The sequence below is a fragment of the Aethalodelphis obliquidens genome, unplaced genomic scaffold (genome assembly GCF_003676395.1).
Source record: "Aethalodelphis obliquidens isolate GAN/ISIS:26980383/991018 unplaced genomic scaffold, ASM367639v1 scaffold48, whole genome shotgun sequence".
NCBI classification, from domain to species: Eukaryota; Metazoa; Chordata; class Mammalia; order Artiodactyla; family Delphinidae; genus Aethalodelphis; species Aethalodelphis obliquidens.
In genome coordinates, this window is record NW_020837992.1 from 3,317,488 (window position 1) to 3,336,940 (window position 19,453).

A 19,453-nucleotide genomic window follows, 5' to 3' on the forward strand; every position below is an offset into this window, starting at 1 on the left:
TTCTTGAGTGGAGAGACCCCCCAGCACAAGAATGGGGGACTCTTGAAGAAATATCTGAGAAGGGAGCCAAGGCAGGGACCCCAAGACTGAGGACTGTCCCCACTGACTTGCTCGGAAAGACCTTAACTCCTGCTTTTTAAAAACTTTTGTAACATTGTAATTTTCCAATGCACTTTTTTGTGTGTGTGGTGATGGTGATAGTGGTTTTTGTTTGTTTGTTTTTTAATTTATTTTAATTAATTAATTAATTAATTTGGCTGCTCCGAGTCTTAGTTGCAGCAGGATCTTCATTGTGGCATGTGGGATCTTTAGTTGTGGCATGCAGGATCTTCATTGTGGCATGTGGGTCTTTAGTTGTGGCATGCAGGATCTTCATTGTGGCATGCGGGATCTTTAGTTGTGGCATGCAGGATCTTCATTGTGGCATGTGGGATCTTTAGTTGTGGCATGTGGGATCTTTAGTTGTGGCATGTGGGATCTAGTTCCCTTACCAGGGATCGAACCTGGGTCCCCTGCATTGGGAACGTGGAGTCTTAACCACTGGACCACCAGGGAAGTCTCTGTTTTTTAATTTTTAAAGAATTTATTTTATTGAAGTATAGTTGATTTACAGTATTGTGTTAATTTCTGCTGTACAGCAAAGTGATTCAGTTATACATATATATATATATATATATATATATATACACATTCTTTTTCATATTCTTTTCCATTATGTGTTTTTTCAGATTTTTCTGTAGTGCCTAAGAACAAAATTATTTTAAAACTAAAATCTATTTGTGTGCTTGGTTTAGAAATGGCTGGCTAGGGGGAGCTGGTGAGACTACAGGTGACCCACCAGGAGCTCGGTGGGGCGGGAAGGAATCCACACGTCAGAGTAGTGTTGGGAGAGGTGGGATGGAACATTAACTGGGGGCCTCTGTGTCCCAGGCCTCCTGTGCAGTGCTTTACATCATGGACCCCATTTAATCCTCATGGCAGCCCTATGAACAGGCTATTATTCCCACTATATAGTCGAGTAAATTAATGATCCGAGGAGTTCAATAACTTACCCAAGGTCACAAAGCTGGTTGAGCAGTGAGTGGAGGCCAGGCCTTCCTCCCAAGTCCATCCTCTTTCCATTTTCCTGTAGCACAGGCCAGGTCCCGAGGGGGAACGGGGGAAGTGGTAAGTTTGTTCTGAGGTTGACCTTGTCCAAGAAGGCCTGGGGTACCCAGAGCATGGACACAGGGCTCCTGGATTCAGAGGCTGTCATGCTTCCCCTTGGGCCTCAGTAGTGGCTTTGGCCATGCAGGGTGAGAAGCTGCTCTTCACTGACCTGGGAATGACCGCAAGGGAGGCCTATGAGCTCATTGTAACCCAGGCTCTGAATCCTGGGAACCTGCCCCATCCTCACCCCACATCCTGGCTTCAGCTGGAGGAGGGGGAGAGTGAAGTGGAGAGGCCACACTATCTTGGGATCTTGCATACAACCCTGGGGTGAAAGGGCCTTAAGGGTTCCTTATCAACAGAATGCCTCTGGTTCAGAAAAATTAGCCTCTTTGTGTGCCTGTGTGTGTGTGGGTGTGTGTGTGTGTGTGTGTGTGTGTGTGCATTTGGCAACTGGGGTCAGGCAGGAACTAACTAGGGCAGCCCTGGGGACTAAGGGGAGGTTTGTAGCTTTTGCATTTTGGAAAGCAATCTCCTAGCACAGTTCCATCTGCTGAATTCACCTCCTCTGGGCTGAAGTAGAAGAAAGACTATATCTTTGGACATAGGTTGCCATGGCCTCTGGTCCTGACCCCCTTGTTCGAGATGGTGCCTTTGGTGGTGACCTTCAGGGACCAAGAAGGCCAGGAGCAGGGCTAGTAGAAGTAGGGAGGTGGTCCTGGCCTCAGCTCAGCACTTCCTGGCCTCCTTCCTCTGCCAGTCTGCTGCTGACCTCTGGAGATGGTGTCCATGAGAAACCCACATCTGTTCGAGACTAAGGGCTCTGGGTTCCCAATATGGCCCAGGGTCTGTGTTATGGGTTGAATTGTATCCCCCCACCTGGCAAAAAAATAATATGTCAACGTTCTAACCCCCAGTACATCAGAATGTGACCTTGCTTGGAAACAAGGTAGTTGCAGATGTAATTAGTTAAGAAAAGGTTGCACTAGAGTAGGATGGTCCCCTAATTCAATATGACTGGTGTCATGTGAGGATGACCATGTGAAGACACAGGCATACAGGGAGAAGGCCATGTAGAGACTGAAGCAGAGATGGGAGTGATGCAGCTGCAAGCGGAGGACAACCGAAGACTGCCAGCAAACCACAGAAGCTGGGAAGAGGCAAGAAACGATCCTCCTACAGGCTCCAGAAGGAGCGTGAGCCTGCTGACAGCTTGATTTCAGACTTCTGGCCTCCAGAACTGAGAGACAATGATTCCAGGTGTTGTTTTTTTTTTTTTTTTGCGGTACGCGGGCCTCTCACTGTTGTGGCCTCTCCCGTTGCGGAGCACAGGCTCCGGACGCGCAGGGTCAGCGGCCATGGCTCACGGGCCCAGCTGCTCCGCGGCATGTGGGATCCTCCCGGACCGGGGCACGAAACCGCGTCCCCTGCATCGGCAGGCGGACTCTCAACCACTGTGCCACCAGTTTCAGTTTTAAGCCGCCTAGTTCGTGGTGCTTTGTTATAGCAGCGAGGAAACCAATACAGCCTGGGTCTGAGGGTAGCGCACAGGAGCCCTCTCTGCACCCTGGCATACAGTTCCCTCTTTGAGAAGGGCCCCTCTGTGCTTGTGTCTCCATCATTCCTCCTATCTTGAGGCAAAGATGGCCTGTGGGGGTTTAAGCACTGGGCTCCAGTGGAGACAACCCTGCCTTGGCAACCTCATGAATGTCCCCACTCAGAGCACATGAGGCCTGCAGGCTACTGGTTGTGGCTGGGGGGGCCTTGCTTCTGTGTGTGGAGAAGGGATGGGGCCTGTGACCTCATCTCTGCTGGCCTAAAAGCCCTGGGCTTAGCATTTCCAGGGGCCAGGAAATATCAAGACGTGCTTCAGTGGTTTTGCTACAGTCTGTGATTACACGGTGTGATGGGACAGGCTCATTGGTGCTCAAATGTGCTTTTTATAAAATCCCAAACCACTCCTCTTGGAGTCTTCTGTTCCCCCGCTCCGTCCAGCTCAGCGTGAGGCTGTAAAAAAAAAAAAAATGTTCCTGTGGTTTTGGTGCTGTGTGTGTGTGTGTGTGCACACGCACGCATGTGTGTCAGCGAGAGGCAGAGCACAGAGAGACAGATGGAAATGGAGAGATTCAGATGCACAGGTGGACACAGAGTGCCCGTGTCTGCAGCACACAGAGTTGAAATAGGAGACTGGAAGACTTCTTCCTTTCTCAAGACGCTCTCCCCTTTGGGAGCCAGTGGCAGCTCTCACTTGAGGTAGAGCTGGCGAGTTTCCACTCCTTGGCAGCCCCGGAGAATTCTTCATCACTCAGAGCTTGGCCAGGAGCTGGATAGGTGTGTCCCAGGAGCAGAGCCCAGACAATGCCTCTTTGTGTGGGCTCTGGCCTCGGTGCTCCCTTATCAAAGCCCTGGCATTTCTGGGCACTGCGGGCAGGGGAGATGCGGTCTGCACGCCACCTGTGCCCTTCACCCCCACCAGGGGTGAGGCCGTCCTCGTGCCGGGCAGAGATCTCCTACTGGGGGAGCCCAGGAATGCATGTGGGCGTGGGCGGGGTTATGGTGCGTGGCCCAGAGTGAGCTGTACCCATCCCCTCTCCAGGTGAGAGCATAGCTCCTCCGGAGGAGAGCTGGGAATGTCCAGAAGAGGGTGGAGTGTGAAGGAGAGGATGTCGCGTGGGCCTCACCTGCAGGCACGAGGGAGGTGAGCAGTAGGGCTTCTAAATGCCATCCCAGAAAGCTGGTCAGGACTTCAGACCACTGAGTCAGAAGGTTGCAGGCTTCTGGAATCTCTTGATGTCCCCACATTTGCTGGGTACTCCCCTGCAGGCATTAATGGCAAAACCTGTACAAGGAGTGTGGTCCAGGTGCTCATCTTTGGGGATGTAAGGGAAGGGCGCAGCTGGGGAGAGTGGGGGTCTCTTTCCAAAACTCCCCGAGAGCGTGGGGAGAAGAGGAGACCCACCCCTACCGCCGCCCCAGGACGGAGTGCGCTTCACAGCTTTAAGAAGATAGTCCCAACGTGCCGAGGTTTTGGAACTTGTTAAAAGGAAGGAAAAGAGTGTCAGGAGGCTCAGCCCTTATCAGCCAAAAGTTGTCCCCTCGTCCCCAGGTTATACAAACAAGTCCAGGCTGTCGTGTCCCCTGCCGCATCCCCATGCACCTGGCATCACAATTGAGCAACCTTCTCATGGAGACTCCGGCAGCCTCCCTCAGCTGGGCCTTCCGGCTGAGCTGTGGCACCTCCGGGACAGGTGACCCTGGCGGGCCCAGCAGCTTCTGTGAGAACCAACCTCAAATCTGAGCATGTTGCCTGCTGATGGGCTTATGTTGATTTCTCTTGATGTCCACCTTTTCTTCACTCCCATCCTCCATACACACGCCCCTCCCCTTGTCTGCCCCAGCCTCTCTGCCTCCTGCCCCCTTCAACTTCACCTCCCTTCTGCCAAGGAGGCTCCAGAGAGAGCCCTGAGGAAGCTGGAGACTGCTCGCAGCCTTGGCTCTGCCACTGAGCTGTGTGTCGTTGGGCACCTAGCTTTACCTCTCTGAGCCTCAGCTTCCCCATCTGCGAGGTAGTCCCCCAGACTCTTTGCAACTCTGGTCGTTAAGTCTTACTTCCGTGGAGGTGAACATTGTCTAGGAAATAAACGTGTACTTTTCCCCGAAGCACCTAGTTTTGGATGTTGTCTGTAAGCTACGTCAGCTGGGTTAGAGAAGCCGCCCCACATTTCTAGATGGGGCAGGGTCAGAGACAGGTGACAGCCCTTCCTGTTGATAATAATGCTTTTGTCCCTGGAAGCACCTTTAATTTATTAAGACCTGTTCTCCCTTTAACTATAAACGTCCTTGTGCACTAGGCAGGGCACTTAGTACCTATATTTTACAGACTGCAAAACAAGGCCCAGAAAAGTTAAGTCCTTCCCCAACGATCCGTGACCCCTGGTGATTAACGTAAATTAGTAGAAAGAGAGCCAGCCAGAAGCCAGATGATCTGCCCTTAGAAAATCACCAATGTCCCTAAGGCCCCAGTTTCCTGTCTGTAAAGTGGCAGTAATAATGGTTGCAGGGTCACGCACAATAACAGAGGCGCAAATAGTTTGCAAACTGTAAAGCACCTGTTCACCTTCACCATTCATGGTGGCGCAGAGAGCGGGTGACGTTCTCACGGTGATCTCCCCCCTCCGCTTCCCTGCTGCGTGCTCTTCCCTCCAGGAGATACACGCCATCTTCCAGGGTATTTCTCTGGGCCTCCTATCTGGCCCCTAATCCCCCTATGGTTCTCTCCCTCCAGACTGTAAATTCACCTGCCACCCGGAGTGCCGCAGCCTGATCCAGCTGGACTGCAGTCAGCGGGAAGGCCCCTCCCGGGACAGACCCTCTCCAGAAAGCACCCTCACTTCGACCTTCAGCCAGGTAGGCAGCAAGGGCTCAAGGACCGGGCTGGGAACAGCCTCTGAGGTGTCCCGGGCTCCCCTGTCCCTCCCAGGAGCTCTGGTGAGCGGGAGGTGGCGTGAGTGTTCCACATACACTGGCTGTTGAGGTCCCCTTCTGGCTGGATGGGGTCCACAGCACACACTCTGATTCTGCCCCCGATTCTGATGTGGGGGGCGAGGGCCCCACACCACCAAAGCGATCATCTGACACCCACTGGGTGTCCTTCAGTTCACCTCAATTCTGGCACTGTCTGTGCGCCTCCCCACCACCGCTTCAGATACCAATGGCAAGGCCGTGTTGTCACCTTCTACAACTCCCTCCTTGGGTTCAATTAATTTGCTAGAGCAGCTCACAGAACTCAAACATTTTACCTACCGGATGATCAGTTTATTATAAAAGGATCTGACTTAGGAACCGCCAGATGGAAGAGATGCAGAGGGCAAGGTGTGTGGGAGGGACACAGCTTCCATGCCCTCTCCAGGCGCCACGCTCCCTGCACCTCCACGTGTTCGCCGACCCAGAAGCTCTCCAAGCCCCAACTTTTTGGGTTTTTATAGAGGCTTCATGACACAGACATGATTGATTAAATCATTGGCCAGCGGTGACTGATTCATCCTCCAGCCCCTCTCCCCTCCCCAGAGGTCAGGGGGTGGGACTAAAAGTTCCAATCCTCTAACACTTGGTTGGTTCCCCTGGCAACAAGCCTGCATCCTTAGGTGGCCTCCAAAATCACCTCATTAACATAACAAGAAACACCTTTGTTGCTGTCCTCACTTAGGAAGTTCCAAGGGTTTTAGGAGCTCTGTGCCAGGAAAGGAGACAGAGACCAAATCTATATTTCTTATTAAAAAAACACAATATCACACACCCTCTTCCAGGTGGCTGGGGGGATGGAACAGAATCGGTGACACAGGGAAGTCTGTCACTATTGAGAAGTGCCCTGTAGTCCACCCCAAGCACAGAGCCTGCTTTGGCCTAGGGCTCCAGCCATAGGTGTGGGTATGGGTAGGGGTAGCGGTGGGGGTCCCAGAGAAAGCTCCTGAGGATCCTCTGAGGCCTCGTAGCCCTGGGGCAGTGGGGATGCTGGGACTGAGGCTTCTCAGAACATCATCCTGCCTGCCAGTCAGCCAGCCAGACCAGATCAACTTCAGAGGGTCTGTGCAAATGTTCTTTCCCTGTGTCAAAGGACCAGGAAGTTAATGCCCAAAGCAGCTCTTGGTTCTGGGCTTTGCCAAGCCACTTGAACTAGGGCGTGTCTGACCTTTGATGTTGAGGATTTGGGAGGGAGACAGGAGAGCGTTGTTTTTAATTCTTGCATCGATGAAACATTAATTAGCTACTATGTGCCAAGCACTGGTAAGAGTGGGGATAATAAATGCTACATCATAGTTCTGGTCCTCAGAGAGCTTACATTCTGCCAGGGGAGGCAGAATACAACCAAATAGTATATAGTGTGATTCATGTTTCAATAAAAGTACGAATGAAGCATTTTGAGTATACGGTGCAATTGTTTCTGTTGGGAGAAATCAGGGAATACTTCCCAGAGGAGGTGACATTTGCTGTAAGCCTTAATGTATTGGTCAGATGTTGCTGGTTAAGGAAGTAAGGAGTGTCCATCCTTACTGTAAGGACATCATCCATTTATTTATTTAACAAATATGTTTTGAATGTAGAGCATGTGCCAGGCCCGGGAATGCCAGGGACTTAGTGATGCAGTAAAGTAGGGGAGCAAGACTTTAATTAAACCCCATGTTTGTGAGAGAAAAGCCCTGGGTGCTGTGAGAGACAACACAGATGCTGAATGACTGGTTATTTCCTCAAGAGAATACAAGTGGGCCTGGGGAATCGGGGTCCAGTCCCAAGTCCCCAGACTAGCCATCCACACGCTTTTTCTGACCATGATGTACATGCTCAACAATGTTCAGTCACCTGGTCCACCCATGGGTGCTACCGGCCTCCCTGCTGTTCCCCAGGCCTTTTTCTCCCACTGGGAAAGTAGTACTAGAAAGCAAATATGATGTGTATTTTTATAAGAATGATATTGAATTCATTCTAAAAAATATATTTTTTAAATTCTGTACATCCGAAAGAAACTTGGAGCCGCCCCTCTCCACTGCTCCCGCGCCCCGTGGCCCAGGCCTCGCTGAGCCCTCAGACACCCCGGCCGTGGGGCGGCCTGGGCCATCCGCAGCGTGAGAGCGGGCAGGCGGGAGGCATCGTTCCAGCCTCGGGCCCGGCCGCTGCTGCCTGCCCCGGCTCCCAGCATCACGCACATAGCCGTGGAGTTCCACATCCGGCACAACTACCCCTGGAGTAAGCTGCCCGTCAACGTGAGGCAGAGTCTTGGAAATTCACAGAGAGAATATGAGAAGCAGGTTGTCCTGTACACTGTTCGCAGTCAGTTACAATATAGAAATACTTAAACATGTCAAAATGAACCCAAGTACTATGGGGAGCTGTGCAGTCGAGAACATCTCATGCTGTACCCTTGCCATTTATCAGATATGGTAAAGGCCTGAGGATAGCACCATATTATCCTGGGATCATGGATGACGTTATGAACAGTGAGAAAAGTTAGGATTCATTGCCCGGTTTTACTGCTGCTGCCTGCCTAAGGCTCCTTGGCATAGGAAGAAACCAGTACATTGATCTGATGAACCCGTGTAGATCATCAAAAATTTTTTTCACAAGGAAAATGGCCCATGATCTTTTACCAGTAGAGCCAGTGGAAATTGCCAGAGGCATGCTGAGTGGTGTAGGCTGGCTATATCACAGAAGATGGCATAAAGATATGCAGTTTGCCTGAGAAATGTGCTCTTGATAAGATCATTGATGCAGGCCCTCAACTCTCTGGATCACCAGATTACAATGTAGTACATAGTTTATATAACACAGGATTTATTTATCTGGATGTGCTCATATCTGTTGACAGTTATACAGTAGTTCCTCCTCTTGCAGGTTTTGTAATGAATCGAGTGCAAGGTGATTGTTTTGAAACTCTCTATTTGTTTCCATAGAGGAGCATACTAGTATTGCGGGTCTCGCAAATGCACTTGAGATAGACCTATCCCTGGTTAAGGATGCTGTGTCATTTGGGGTACTGCCGATTGGGGTTTGCCCACAAGATAGGACTTCCCTAGCGGTCCAGTGGTTAAGACTCCACGCTGCCAACGCAGGGGGTGTGGGTTCGATCCCTGGTCAGGGAAGTGAGACCCCACATGCCGAGCGGCGCAGCCAAAAGATTTAAAAAAAAAAAAAAAGGACAAGGGGCTTCCCTGGTGGCGCAGTGGTTGAGAGTCCGCCTGCCGATGCAGGGGACACGGGTTCGTGCCCCGGTCTGGGAAGATCCCACATGCCGCGGAGCGGCTGGGCCCGTGAGCCATGGCCGCTGAGCCTGTGCGTCCGGAGCCTGGGCTCCACAACGGGAGACGCCACAACAGTGAGGGGCCCGCGTACCGCAAAAAAAAAAAAAAAAAAAAGGACAAGTAATAAATTTGGATCAACTTCGTTCATCGTGGAGGAATGCTCCACCCGTAAACAGAATAAAGTAACTCATTTATTTAGTATGAGAAAAAACTTATGTACGTCCTCCACACACTTTGGAACTGGAACTGTTTATAACGTAGTCTGAATGTAACCAGACCTCTTGGGAGGGCCTTGCCCTGTCCAGGGTGAGAAAAGGAAAGGAGACAAATCTGACCCCCAAAGCCCTGGTGAATGATGCAGATTTTTGCTGAAGGTTTTCTTTAGAAGATGGAGGAGGGAAGTTACATAGCACACCACATAACAACATTTACCAAAAATCTCATTTAAACGACTCTTTATTTTCCCAATTTTCTTTCCAATTGGGAACGTCCAAGTCTCTCTTCTTTCTGTTCCCCTCGAGCCTACCCATCCCCCATCCCAGAGCCCGCTCACCCCACTCCATCCTGCATTTCTCCTTTGGGTCTCTGTTTCTTCCTCTAGAGCAGCAGGTCTCAAATGGGAGGGGGTGATCTTGCCCCCCTCCACCAGGTGGGACATCTGGCAGTTACTGGAGACAGTTTTGGCTGTCACAGCTTGGAGGAGGCTACTGGCACCTAGTGGGCAGAGGCCGGGGATGCTGCTAAACGGCCTCCATTGCACAGAAGAGCCACAGCCCCGCAACAAAGATTCATCCGGCCCTAAATGGGAGCAGTGCGGAGGTTGAGCAACCCTGCCCTAGAGTGGCTCGGCCAGCTCTCACGGGGGTGGGCGGGAAGGCCCCAGAGCAGGGCCTGGGGTTTGCTGCATGCCGTGTCTCATTCCCAGAATTTCAACAGTGAACAGGTGTTTCCAGATCTGAGTATTTGGAAGCAGAGTGACTCCCTTCCCTCTGCTGGAGAGATGAGTCAACCTTGGAATTTTCTGGCAAGCTAACTCAGGGCTGTGTCTAGAGCAGAACCACCACTGAAATATAGAAGACACGTAGAAGAAGCCAGGAGTCCCTCGTGGGTCCAGCAGAGCAGCACGCCCACCGGCAGCCAGCCTGGAATGGGGTTTGCTCCCGGGCCGGCTGGGTTGGGCTGCAGTGTTTGCCTTGGACAGGCCTGGCTGCATGCTTCAGGCACAGCTGGGACAGGACCTAGCCTTCTGTCAATAAAACCTGGGCCCTGCTCCAGGCTAACTCGCCTTCTTCTAAAAAGCTTGTTTGTGCTGATTTCTGCCTTGGCTCGATTTTCTGTTGCGTACCCGGATAGAGCTTTCGTTCACCTTGACCTCGTCACCTGGTCTGAGCTAACCAAGTGTGCGAGTGCCGTTTTCGGAGTGGGGGGGCATTCGTTGTGGCCCGGGCCCTGGTCAGAGCTCCACTAGTTTGGAGGCACATGGCTGTTAGGAGGTCTCTCCGCTTTGTTCTTGAAGAAAAAGAAAGTCATTGATCTTCCTCCATCCAGAAGGAACCGCTGTTAGTTAACATTTTTATATTTTCTTCCTGTACGTTCATACATTTTTCAGAACACAGTTGAGATCATCCTGTAGATAAGTGTTTGGCCTCAACCTTTGAAAAGCAGTAATCCCAAGGTTCTGTCTGTCTTCTCTCTGCCATGCCAGACAGAGGTGCGGAGGGAGGAAGGGGAGGGGGTGTGAGGAGGCAGGGATGGGCTCAGAGCCCCAGCTGCACTCACAAGGTGTGTGGTTCGTGCGTGTCTCTCTCAGGTGGAGAAACAGAGGAAGAGTGGATGGAAGTTGCCTATGTTTTTGTCAGTCTCTGCTTGGAGATCTCAGAGGTCTGTGATGTCTGGTTTTTCTCTTGGGCACCCATGCTGACCAGGCAAATCCCCTTCAAGTCTCCCCCAGATCCCTTCTCCAGTTTAAGCCTGTTTCCTAGAGGACATGGTTGCCATTGGCTAAAGATCACAAAAGAGCTGCAGTTCTTTTATTTGGGGGCATGCTCCAAAGATGTTATACTTCAGGTGGTCCTAAAGGTGCTCTTATCCTGTCACCCCTGTGATGAAAAAAACTCCCAGTAGCTCCCCAGGGCCCTGGGGATGAAGTGAGACCTCTGCTGGTTTGGTTCAGTCCTTTCCTTGCCTTTGGGGAAGCAGATCCCAAGAGAGGAAGCCCTTGCCCACAGCTGTTGATGTTCATCATAACCCACTGCAGACCAGGGGGGTCCTGGCAGCTCTGTTCCCCAGGGCTTTGGTGCCACTTTTCTTGGTACATGGAATGCACAGATGACAAGACCAAAACGTAAGCACTCTAACTTCCACTCAGCTCACTTGCAGCCAGGGAATGAATCTTATATCCATCAGGCCCCGATTCCATCCCCTCCTCCTGGCCCTCCAGAACCCAGGAGCAGCATTTAGAAACCAGGCTCCCAGGTCCCCACCTGCCAAGTCCAGCCCCTCCCCCAGCAGTTCCCAAACCTCACTTGGGCACTTTCCACACTTGAGATTCTGGCCATATCAATATGCCACCTATGCTACTATTTACTTAATATTTCTCTTTACATAGATTTATTTGAGTAAACTTAAACTGTGTTAAAGGAAAAATTTTAAATCCTTCAATCACCATTGATGTACTTAAGATTTTTTTCCTGACACACATTAAATTAATATTTAATCTCAAAATTAAAAACACAGTATGCCTAAGGACTGTCTCAGATTCCTTCCACACATAGTTATGGAGCCAGGCATCGTTCTAAAATCTTTTCAGGTGCCCTCAGTGGGAAATGCTGCCTACAGAGGCTGCGCTCTGGTCATCTGGTGCCCTGACTACCAGGGCACTGGGTCCAGCCCCTTCCTAAGGGGCACCGTGAGCAGTGGTGAGAGCCACGGGGGGGGCCGGGACGGAAGTTCCAGCCACCAGCACTAAGGCCAAGGTGCTTTACAAAGGAGGGATGGATCTGTATGAATTGACAAGGAATAGTGCCAACAGAGACAAGTCACCCAGTGGTACATGCAGGACAAGCCCATTTGTACTGTGTACATATGTGTGTATGTGTGTATGCGTGTGTGTCTAAATGCAGAGTGAGGGCCTGGAGGGCGCCCAGACAACTGTTCGAAGGGATTTCACTTTGGGAGGGGGTGGGAGGTGATGGGTAGAATGAGAGAACTCTCGACTTTTGCTGTTTGCTTCGGGGCTGTTTGAATAACCAGATGCTGTCACGTGTTTCTAGTGTAACATTTCTAAAAGGCAATACATATTTTCTTAAAGAAAAGAAAGAACCCTGGCCTGAGTGACAGGAGAGCTAGGCTCTAATTCAGTTTGTGTAGATGACGATCTTGGCATGTGACTGGGAACAAGCCTCTTAGTTTCTCTGAGCCTCAGGTTTCTCCTCTGAGAAATGCTGGTTGTGTGGCTGCGGTGAGAAGATGTATGTGAAAGCATGTCCGTATCACCGGGTGACATTCCAAGGCCGACTCTGGTGCTTCCAACAGCCTTACTGGATTATTTTTAATCGTGTCACCCTGTGATGGAAACCCTCAGCAGCTTCCTATTACCCTCAAAATCAGTCTAAATCTGGATTAGCACACAAAACCCTTCATGGTCTGGCTCTGCCTACTCTCCACAATACCAGAAAGATGGATTACTCTCCTGGATATAAAGCCAGGACACGACAGCTTTGTGGTTTGGCGGGTACTTGTTGCTACAAGACTTAATGATTATCCCCTCTTCTGCGGCCTGAGTTATTGCTCTACTCTGTTGATAAAAAGACTCAAGACCCTGTCCCCATTCACCACAGGGACAGACGGCTTCCAGGGTGGGTCAGCCCGGCCTGCTGGTGTTTCAGCCCCACAGGTCAGGTCGCTGCTGCCTTTCTGCCTATGCACCCCACCTCCACCCCTAGCCCACCGCTGTCATTCCTTAGCAGGGCCCCCGCTGGAATCCCCTCCCTCAGCCCCTGCAGCCACTGAGCAGTGACTCAGCTGGAGTGCAGAGCCGAGTTTCCTGGCTTCCAGCCCTGTGCTCCCTCCGCAGCCACACCAGTGTCACCCTACTGGGAGCTCTGCTTTTCCAGAACCCTCCAAAGGAGGAAGCGACTGTGACCGGTCCTGCCCCGGCCCTCCTCCCAACGTCACGGGCTAAACCCAGAGCTACCACACGGGGGAGCCAGGGAGCCGGGAGGGGAGAACCTGGAGAACCAGGTCTATCTCTGCAGAGAGGCTGGGGCTTCCTAAGGAATGCTCTTTTTTTTCCTTTTGCCTTTGAGAGGGTCACTCAATCCTTTCGCGTCCCTTCTCTGTCAATGCTGTCTGCAGAAAGAATTGAGCTTATCATGTGGCCTGCGTGAAGAAGCTTACTTACCTTCACTCCTAATATTATGAATTGTAGCAAAGATTTTTCATCTTAAAACAATATAATAATATCATTACTGTTAAGCTAAATGCTTTAAAGTCACAAAAACCAATAAAGCATTACGAGAGGTCTTCTATTTAGCACTCAAAGCCTTCTATCCTGGTTTGCCATTTCTTCCTTTCACCATGATACACTTCTAGTCTGATTTATCATTTCTTTGTGCCTGTAAATTCACAACCTTTTCTCCTCCGCGCACGGATTCTGATAATGACGCCTAAGTAACACTCTTGATTGATACCTGCACACCTCTCTGGGAATTCTGGTCCCAGGTCTCCTCTGAAATGCTTGATAAAGGTTTATCAAACTGAATTGTGACTGATAACAACAGTAGCTAACATTTGTTGAGGCATACCATGTGTTCTGTCTGCTTGTTTTTTCAATTATTGAGAGAGGGGTGTTGAAATCCCAAATATAATTGGGGATTTGCCAATTTCTCCTTAAAGTTCTATCTTGTATCTTGAAGCTCCATTATTCAGTGCATAAACATTTAACATAATTACATTCTCTTGATTAATTGACACTTTATCATTATGAAATAACCTTCTTTATCCCCGGTAATGTTCTTTGTTCTGAAATCTACTTTGTCTGATGTTAATATAGCCACTCCAGCTTTCTTTTGATTACCATTAGCGTGATATTTCTTTATCCATTTTTTTACTTTTAGGCTATTTGTGTCTTTATATTTAAAGGGCATTTCTTACAGACAGCACATAGTTTAATCTTGTTTTTCTTAATCCAATTGGATCATCTCTGCCCTTTAATTGGGTTATTTAGCTCATTTGCATTTAATGTGATTATTGATATAATGAGATTTTAAGTCTCTCATCGTGCTGTTTGTTTTCTATTTGTCGAATCTGTTCTTTGCTTCCTTTTTCTTTTCTTCCTTCTTTTGGATTAATCAGATACATTTTATGATTCCATTTTATCTCATTTTTTGCCAGCCCATCCTCAGGGGCCAAAGGAAGGAGCTGGTCCCCAGCTGCTTTGCTCCACTCTGGCTACATCTGGGACAGTTGCTCCCCCATCCACAGATTTCCCTCCACTTTCTAGAAGCCAGGAGTGCTGGCCAAAGCTGTCAGTGATTCGACTCCACTGAACAGCTGCTTCTAACGGGAGCTGCCCTAAGGCCTCTCTCAGCAGCCCAGGCCAACCCAGGGGAGCGCAATTCTGATCAGACAGAGGGGAACGGCTTCCCACCAGAAGGTACTTGATATCCTGGCTCCAAGGAGGGACAGAGCTCTAGTACTTATTTCTCGAGAAATCCTTAAGCACTGGAGACATTTCTCCATGCTCCTCACAGCCCCACCCACTCCTTCTGTCCTAGCATCAGTAGGTGTCTGAGATGACCTCTGGCTGGCCAGGTTGTCCTGAGGCTCTAAGGAGGCAACAAGACTCTCTTTCTATGTGTAGTAGTGCAAGAGTTATTCACATGTCTCACGCCTGTGACCACATTGCCCTGGCTACTGGAGGACTGAAGAGGGCCACGTGAGGGATGGGGTTGTTGATCAGAAACATCTTTTATGATGCTCTAGTTTCCCTAAAGGAGGGCAATTAGATGGCAGACTCCCGGTGCCTGACTCAGACCCAGCATGAGCTCTTCAGGACTTCTGCTTCTTGGTATGGGCTGACTTAACTGCCTTCGGTGTTTGTAAGTGTCAGGGCTTTATCGAAGCTGTCAGCCTTGCAGCCAAGTGAGAGAAGTGTGGAGTGGGCTAGAAGCCCCGAGAAAGTGACTCTCCTGTGAGTCAGCCTAAGTCGTGTGCAGCCATGTACCTCTTACAACAAGAAGTCACCTGGGGGGAAATTGAGCTCTGTGCTGTGCACAGCGGTTTAATGCTGTCAAATGCTGCTCTCAGGATGGAGGGTGGCATTCTTAAGATTCGCCCCAGAGAGGACATCTGAAAAAGGCTGCTTCTGAGAGGCAAGGTGGGGGAGGTGTGGTCGTGGTTGGTGAACGTGTGTCAGGAAGTGGGAGGACACAGGAGGATTTTGACAGGCAGAGGAAACAGCGAGACCACAAGAGGGCAGGGCGGCTGCTGGGAACGTGAATCAAATGTGCGCGGCTGTAAGGAGGGATGCGTGATTGTGGCTGGAGATGGGTATGACCTGTTGGCTGGGCACATGCTGTGAAAGACCTTGAAGGACCCACTCTGGAGTTCAGGATATCGTTGTAGGCACTGGGGTGTCACTGGAGGAGGGACAACTGTGATGAAAAATTGTCAGACACAGAAGGCCCTGGGTTTGAAATCTGATTCCACCATTTATTAGCTCTTTGACTTTGGGCAAAATGAGCCACCCTGAGCCTCAGCTTACTCATCTGTAAAATACGTTCTTGCGGGGTTGTAAGGATTAAGAGAGAGAATGAAGTGTGTGAGAGCTCGGTAACTCCAATATAATGTCTAATTTCACGTCGTTCCACTACACTGGCCGTTATGAGAAGGCAGGAACTATGTCTTCTTCAGAACATCCAGTCTAGTGCCTGCCATGTAGAAGGTGCTTAGTAATTATTTGTTGAATAAATGAATAAGCTTGATACTAGGTCGTGAAACTCAGTACTTATTCAATAATTATTAGTTGACATCTGAATGGAAAGGTTTTATGATAGAACAACACTGATCAGATCTTGGTCTAGGAGGGTAACTTTGGCAACAAGGCAATGAGGAGTTTGGAGGAGGCAGAGATGGGAACAAGGGAAACTACGGGAAGGCTTTGCAATAATCTATGTTGATGGCACTCATCAAGATAGGAAATTATAGGGCTTCCCTGGTGGCGCAGTGGTTGAGTGGTTGAGAGTCCGCCTGCTGATGCAGGGGACACGGGTTCGTGCCCTGGTCCGGGAAGATCCCACGTGCCGCGGAGCGGCTGGGCCCGTGAGCCGTGGCCGCTGAGCCTGCGCGTCCGGAGCCTGTGCTCCGCAACGGGAGAGGCCACAACAGTGAGAGGCCCGCGTACCGCAAAAAAAAAAAAAAAAAAAAGATAGGAAATTCTAAAGGAGGGGGAGCAGGTGGAGGGCGAGGCAGGGAATGTCAGCTCAATTTGGACCTGTTGAGAGTGAGGCTCTAGTGGGGAGAGTTGGGTACCCAGAGAGCTGCTACAGGTATTCATCTGGAGCTATCTGGAAGAGAGAGAATTATGAGACATGTGTGTATAAAGTACAGTTGATACCATTGGCCTAGGTGAGACTAAGCTTCCAGAGAGAGCACGGGCACATGGAGGGGGGTGGAGAAAACAGTCAATGGCTGAACTCTGGAAACCCCCAATGAGCCAAAGGGAAGACAGGGTCGTAGGAAGACTGAGAAAGTAGCTCCTGACTTGTTTGTGTCGGACTGCGATTTCAGGCAGTATGGCTGTTCTGAGAGCAGCCAGGATAGATGCTTCATACTCTGCAGAGCCTTCTGCAGCTTGGGGTCTGGAGTCAGACCAGCCGGGCTGATTCAGCTCCACCATGAGCTAGCATGTCTGACTATGTGCAAGTTACTTAACCTGCCAGAACCTCCTCTTCCATTCTGTAAAACAGAGATAATAACTGTAGCTTCCTCGTGGGTATGCTGTAGGGATTAAAAGAAATGAAGCACATAAAGTTACTGGGACAGCGCCTGCACAAGGCGGCTAATGATGATTTCAAAACAGCTTTCGGGGAAGGGTGGGCCCCTCACCCCATTTTCAGCCTCTGAATATGTGGGTCGGTCATGAAGCCCCCAATCTGATATCTGGACTCCTCGGTTGCTCAGATGAGGAGACCTGAGGTCCAAAGTTGCTCACGATCCCACAGCAAGCTGGAGTTGGAGCTGGGCCTAGAATACCAGCTCCCGGCTTCCATTTTTGTACCACAGCTTTTCTGGAACACAGACCCACAGGGTGGATTTAACAAGGGGATCTGGCTACGTGTCAGGATGGCATTTGAGAGAGGAAGACAGCTTAAAATAATGTCTTTCATCATCTGACGCTCTGAGACAGCGAAGTCGCCCATCTACCATTTCAGTGGGGCTTTCTGAAACCCACCCCGCAACCATGATGCCATGGCTTTGCGGCTCCGGATGCTGCATCTTCAGGTCAAGACTCCTCTTCCTGGGACCAGGGACAAGAACAGCCAGTTCCTGTCCTTGTGCGTTCACTTCCAGAGCCTTGAAAGGCTGTTGCCCAGGCTCTTCTGCCACCTTCCGTCCTTCCCTGGTCAGGTTACCACTACTGCTGATTATTCATGGGGAAGAGGTACAGACAGAGTCACTGGACACTGAAAAGAATCCAGTCTTCCTCCTTTTGGGACTGTGGAGCTTCTATCTGGATTTTTCCTCCTGGAGGCTGGCCAACTTATTGTATCATATGTGATCTTTGCCGGGTTCAGAAGCATCCCAGGGTCCTCACCAGCACAGTCTCCCTTTTGCTGGTGTCTTACACGTGGCTTCCTTCCAAGCCTAGACTCACGACAGGTGGAGTGGGGGTAGAGACAGAGACACTCACTAGGCTTTGAGAGTATGTAATGAGCTGTGATGGAACAGGCTGCTTCCCTCAGTTTCCTCATCTGTAAAATGGGGGTAGAATCTGCTCTCAAGGTTGTAGAGCAACCTAAGTGATGAGGTAAAAGGGCTTTGAAAAGCTCTATTCAGATGTCAATTCTCATAATATTTGGACTGGCAGGGAGCGGCACCCTAAAAGAATGCAGTGCCACTTAGACCTTTCCTTAAGTAGGTCTGGCATCTAGTGTGCTGCTCACAGGAGAGACTCGCGCTGACTCCTGGGGTGCTTTGGCTTGCGGCTCAAAACGCTTGTTATTAGCTGTATTTTAAGATTGTACATTTAAAATGTGTGGCACTGGAGCTGCTCTGCAGAGGTCACTGTGTGGCTCTAAGGACACAGTGTGGCCAGAGAATCTGGGACCTGCTTTTTTTTTAAATATTGGATTCCCAGTGAGCAAGGAGGTCCTTTTATAAAGAAACGTGCGTTCCTTCCCTGGCTGAACAAAGCAGGTAGGCTGTTACTGATGGCCCAAGGGTCACGCAGGTCCCCCCCCCCCCCGCAGCATTCATCATTCTGGCATTGGCCTTGGGGTGCTGCTGAGGCCAAAACCTTTGCCTGGACCACAGTTTCTGGGGTACCCCCCCCGAAAGAAAACCAGCCTTTAAAATATTCATTTGAAGAAAAGATTGCTCTAGACAAAGCCAAAACCTACTTCCAACCCCAGTAATGTGAGTTCTTCCCTGGAAACACCCTGTAGCTCACCTCAGCCCCCACCCTCAGCCGTTTACCTCCACTTATCTCCCTGCCAAGGTATCTCCTAGCTACCAGTATTGACCGTTCTCCGGACCTGAGGCTGGTCAGCGGGCTGGGGCGCTGGCTCTCAGCTAGCTCGTGTTCGTGCCTGCCAGGCACTCACTGGCTTCTGGAAAAAAAGACTGTGTGGGAGGATGGAGCCAAATTGGGCTGCAGTTTGAAACCATCCTGAGAGCTGACAGATTTGACTAAGATGGGGGAGGAAGAGGGTTCCTCACAAAAGTAGCCAGAGCTTAAAATGGAGTTGGCAGCTTGCAGTCTGGGGGTGAGTCTAGCCCTCCACCCCGCTTGTGCCCCAGGACTGGATTGTTTCAGAACTACAGGAGACACAGACTTGGAGAAAGTCCTGATAACCCCTGTCAGCCACTCTCTGGGCTGCTCCCAGGGTCCCTCTGGGGTCCCCAGGCCATCAGACTCCACAAGCATGGTGCCCCTGGCATTGCCAGGCTCTGAAGGCTTGTTTTTTTTCCTGAGACTCCAAGCCCCACTCTGTTGAAAGATGTCAGCACGCACACCAAATCAGCGCCATCCCTGCTGAGAGACTGTACATCACAGTGGCTAGAAGCACAGGCCCTAGAATTGCACACACCTGGTTCTGAGTCCCAGAACACGCGTAGGAACACGCGTCCTACGCGTGTCTATCTCAAGGCTGTTGGGAAAGTTAAGTGACAGACTGCATGTAAATCACCAGGCACAGGCTGTAACTACTGTGGATGAAGGATCTGAAGGATTCAGCCCGTCAAGGGAGGTGTTCCTTCATCCAGTCTGATGGAGAAATGTAATGGAG

At 50.4% G+C, this 19,453-nt stretch overlaps 1 protein-coding gene across 1 annotated transcript in view; it reads left to right on the top strand.

Annotated features, from left to right (window-relative positions):
• The window catches only part of RASSF5 (Ras association domain family member 5), a 72,187-nt gene that overhangs the window by 22,295 nt on the left and 30,439 nt on the right, over window positions 1-19,453 (top strand). The window contains exon 2 of the mRNA XM_027082835.1: window positions 5,435-5,556. Coding sequence (XP_026938636.1) covers window positions 5,435-5,556 — 122 coding nt within the window. The remainder of the gene's footprint in view (window positions 1-5,434; window positions 5,557-19,453) is intronic.